The 4,329-nt window shown below is 36.2% G+C and overlaps 1 gene segment (V, D, J or C); it reads left to right on the top strand.

Moving 5' to 3' along the window:
- LOC107103070 overlaps positions 1 to 3,867 on the top strand; it is a 20,976-nt gene extending 17,109 nt beyond the window's left edge. Inside the window, 1 exon segment of the V gene segment in view lies at positions 3,758 to 3,867. Coding sequence covers positions 3,758 to 3,867 — 110 coding nt within the window.
- The last annotated feature ends 462 nt before the right edge of the window (positions 3,868 to 4,329 follow it).

Below are 4,329 nucleotides of genomic sequence, written 5' to 3'. Positions count from 1 at the left end.
ATGACCATAATCAAAAATAAATATGGATCCAGGCTCAAAATGAGCAGCTTGATATGTTCTTGAGAATTGCTTTGTCTCCATTCAAACCCAGGTTTAAAGCCTTGCAGGGCAGCCTAAAACCCACTGCTCTAATTAAGCCATTGCCTCAAAAGGTTGTGCAACAAAATATTGAATTAAGGATACCATATTTTCTGCCTTGGCCTGTTTGATAAGTTCCTGTTTTGTTAAATCATTCCGTTGGACCAAGATGGATAAGCAATGTGTGACTTTCATTTGCTAACTTTCGTAGAATTTTTATTTATTATTACTTTTGTCATTGTCAAGTTATTTCTGTGACCATAGTGGGTTTTCTTTCATTCTTTTACTACTAACAATTTTGACTAAGCCAATTTGGCAATCAAATTAAAAGGGATTTGAAATCAAAAAGAATAAATCATTGGAATGTATGTAGAGTTAGGTAACTGAGAAAATATAGCCTGTCAAATTAACAATGTTTTATGTAGATATACCAAATATTGATTTATTCTGACTTCTAGCCTCCATGATACATTATATCGATTAGCTGAATGGATAAAATCAAAATTCATCCAAACAAACAACAAAAATTCTTTCTATACCACCTTTCAGGGTCCTGTTTGGCCTCCTTCTGTCATGATTTGATGTGGATGGATGACCCAAATACAGAGGCAGGAAGGCAGAGATGATTATCTTGCAGGTTTAATAAAGGAGAACAGAAAACAGAGGCAGGAAAACATGAAACACTAAGTCCAAAACAAACTGAAAACCAGGAGTCCAAATATCCAAAAATCCCAAAAGCAAAACATTAAAACAAAGTCTAGACAAACCAGTAACCATAGAGACTTCAAGGGGGATCCAATCTAGAAGAGGTAGGCTCAGAGAGAAGGAGTTGGAGGAAGTAGACAAGGTTAGACGAGGACACAGCAAAGAGGAACTGAAGAGAGAGGGGTTTTGAAGGAGACTGAGACAAAGAGAGGGCTAATGAGGAAACTGGGAGCAGGTGTGCACAGAACAAGAGAGGGGAAGAGCTAGGGAGAAAGGAGAACATAAGAGGGCAGCAGAGGGCAACAAAAAGATACCTGGAAGACTGAAAAATTAAACCACTAGGACTATAAAACATGGAGGAAAGAAAACTAAACACTCAAAAGAAAACATAACAGCACGTAGACTAGGACAGTAACTGGGAAAAAAACAAAGAACACAGAAAAATAAAAATAAAACCACTAACACTAGAGAACAAGGAGCAAAGCAAAACTGGATACTCAAAAGAAAAAACATAGCAGAAACAGAAACCTCACACCTTCCAGTCCAGATTTTGGCTTAGATCTCTCATCTAAAGACCACATTTATCAGAATCAGAAATACTTTAATAATCCCAGAGGGAAATTACTTTTGTTACACGCTCCAGTTACAGTTTTACATGATATATACACACATCCAACTTTACAATATAATAAAGATAAAAAATAAGAATAAAAAGAGATAATATATATATACACATATAGCCCTTCTGTATATATATCTGTACGTATATCTATGTATATGTAAAAACTAAATCTAAATAAAGTGAAAAGTCCAATTAAAGTGAATAAATCCAAGTAAAGTGATACTTGGCGTGCAAAAATAGTGCATAAATGTCAATTAGGGGGGGGCTGAATAACTTGAGGGAGGCATTATAGAGATTGATGACCACAGGTAGGAATGATTTCCTGTGGCGCTCTGTGGTGCATCTGGGTAGGAGGAGTCTCCTCCACAGTGTCAACAGGAACCCCTTGTCTTTGCTACATTCTACTCCTGGAGGTAGCAGATATTACTCTAACACAGTCCAAGGCAGATTTATAGTCTGTATAAACATTATAATAAAGAAATTATGTTTTCCTTAAACATAACATTTAACTTGTTGTTCATCTTCGTACACTTCCTTCAATCAGTTTTTCATATATATTTTACCATTTCTCAGGAAGTATTCAAATATATGTAAAATATCATTAAATCAAAAGTTGAATGACTTTAGGCAGCTGGTTGTTTTCTATAGTTATTATTATTATTACTATTATTGCTATCATTATAGAAAAGGGGAATAGATGTATATGAAAATGAATAAATTAATTTTTAATCAAAGTTATTTTTATTTACTATTTACAATATCCGTTTAAGTGAATGAAGGTAAAACTATAAACCCACAATTTATTTCATTGATCATTCTTTTTTTCACTTAAAAAAAAGCCAGCGGAAAACATTTATCAAGGTAAGTCTGAACATTTTCTGTCTTAGGTTAGCTCTATCCCTGCAGTCAGCTTTTAGTGCCGTGTTTTGTCTTAACCAGTGTGCGAAATACCTGTCAATATTTGGGGGGGTCCCCATCTCCCGATTGTTGTGCAATACCGATCTAAATTTTCTCAATATGCAGTAGGCCTATAACATTTCAAAGTCAAAGTCAGCTTTAATGTCAATTCTTCAGATTCACCAGACATACAAGGACTGGAGAGGATGTTTCTCATTCACCAACAGTGAAACCGATAAAGTGCACAGGCACAACAGATAAGATCAGTTCCTAATACTAAAATTTAAACATTCAATTTCACAATAAAATGTAAAATGTACAATAATATAAAATATGCAAAATATGTCTGTCTGTCTCTCTCCTTCATGCACGCACATGTCCTGCTTTAATCCAGTTTATGATGAATTGAACTGGGTCGAATTTGTCCAGAGGAGGTTCGTTGAGGTCCACAAACAGGAGTGAAGACCTGATGTCTTCGCGCAATCTGTTCCGCGTTGCCTGTGTTATTAACTGCGGAAAAGCACATGGCTAATTTGCATACACGAGCAGGATTGGCTGGCTCCACTTCGCAAAAAAACAGAGCATTTTTGGTAAATAAAGGTTTTGAATTTTAATACTGGACATGTTGAGCTTAAAAACATTTTAGTGACCATTAGCGACAAAAAAATATTTTTTGTCCTGCCCTCACTCTTAGCTTAGCAGGTAGATAACCATCATTTCCAATAACCACACCGTTAGCCTTTTCTCTGGATTTATTGGCTGGTATGGATGGATGACTGAGTGGTAAAACTGCAACAAAGAAATAATGTGCATAAGTCTTTGTCTAAACAGGCACAATTCCAAATAAACAGGCACAATTCTCCTAAATAATAAACTCAACATATTTTCTGAATATGCCCAGAAACACATAATGACACAAACAACATGTTAACATTAGCCACTAGCTAGCGGCATCGCTAGCGGCTAGTTAGCGCGTATGCTAGCGTCTTTTTAAACTTCTTTTCTCGATGACCTTTCTTCCAATAAACCTCCAAACACAACATGAAACATAGTAATATATGTACATAAACGAAATACACCCTTTACATCAAATTACATGCTGTACTGGCCAAAAACGCAGCACAGAGAGAACAGATTTAGCTATGCAGTGTTTACTCGTTAAACAGGAAGACACCAACTGCTCAACTTCCGGTGCTTTCAAAATAAGACTATATCAAATATTATACATAAGAAAGCTTATAGTATATAACTTAGAAACAATATGTAAATATGAGCAATGGCTTCCTAAGAAGCCAGAACATTTTATTTTAATTTTTTTTGACACAATTTAAGACCCCCTTTAAATTTTGCATTTGAGGCTTACAGGGGGGCTCATGGGTTAATTGAGGGGGGTCGAGCCCCCCCGGACCCCCTTGTATTTCACACTCTGGTCTTAACTCTGTCTCTGCCCTCCAGAAAAAGCCAAGCTGAACTTCTACCTGCTTATGATGAACACAGTCCGGGTGGTGTTCATCAAAGCTCTGGCCTTCAGTACTGTCCTCACCATCAGAGGCCTGCTCTTCTGAACCTGAACCCGTAAGGCCACTATATATACAGTCTCAAGAGCACCTCCAACAACGTGTTGTGAGGGGAGTCCATCCTTTTCTGGTGGAGAACCATAGGCATTGTCACGCATACGTTGGCTAAATCGTCAAGGTGTGACAGGGGCTTAACTTTTCAGTTTCACCAGGATTTATTAACAAATACATAACAGTGGTAACTACAGTATAGATGCTATACAAGCCAATAGCCAATATGTGGCTTTTCCATTTTGCCATACGGATGCAGATAATAGTAGATAAGAATAGAATTTTCTAATGTTGGTATTACATAAAAATGTTTTTAAATAAATGTGTTATTATGAAAATTTCATAGATCTAAATTAAAGGATGAAATTTGAATACTATTTGAATTAGGAGTTTTAACAATTACAAATTCTAGACAGTGACCTTAATATCGAACAACCAATTAATGGATATTACAGGTGG

The sequence above is a fragment of the Cyprinodon variegatus genome, unplaced genomic scaffold (assembly GCF_000732505.1).
Source record: "Cyprinodon variegatus isolate N-32 unplaced genomic scaffold, C_variegatus-1.0 Scaffold1372, whole genome shotgun sequence".
Classification (NCBI taxonomy): domain Eukaryota; kingdom Metazoa; phylum Chordata; class Actinopteri; order Cyprinodontiformes; family Cyprinodontidae; genus Cyprinodon; species Cyprinodon variegatus.
This window is presented reverse-complemented; position numbering and strand designations above follow the sequence as displayed.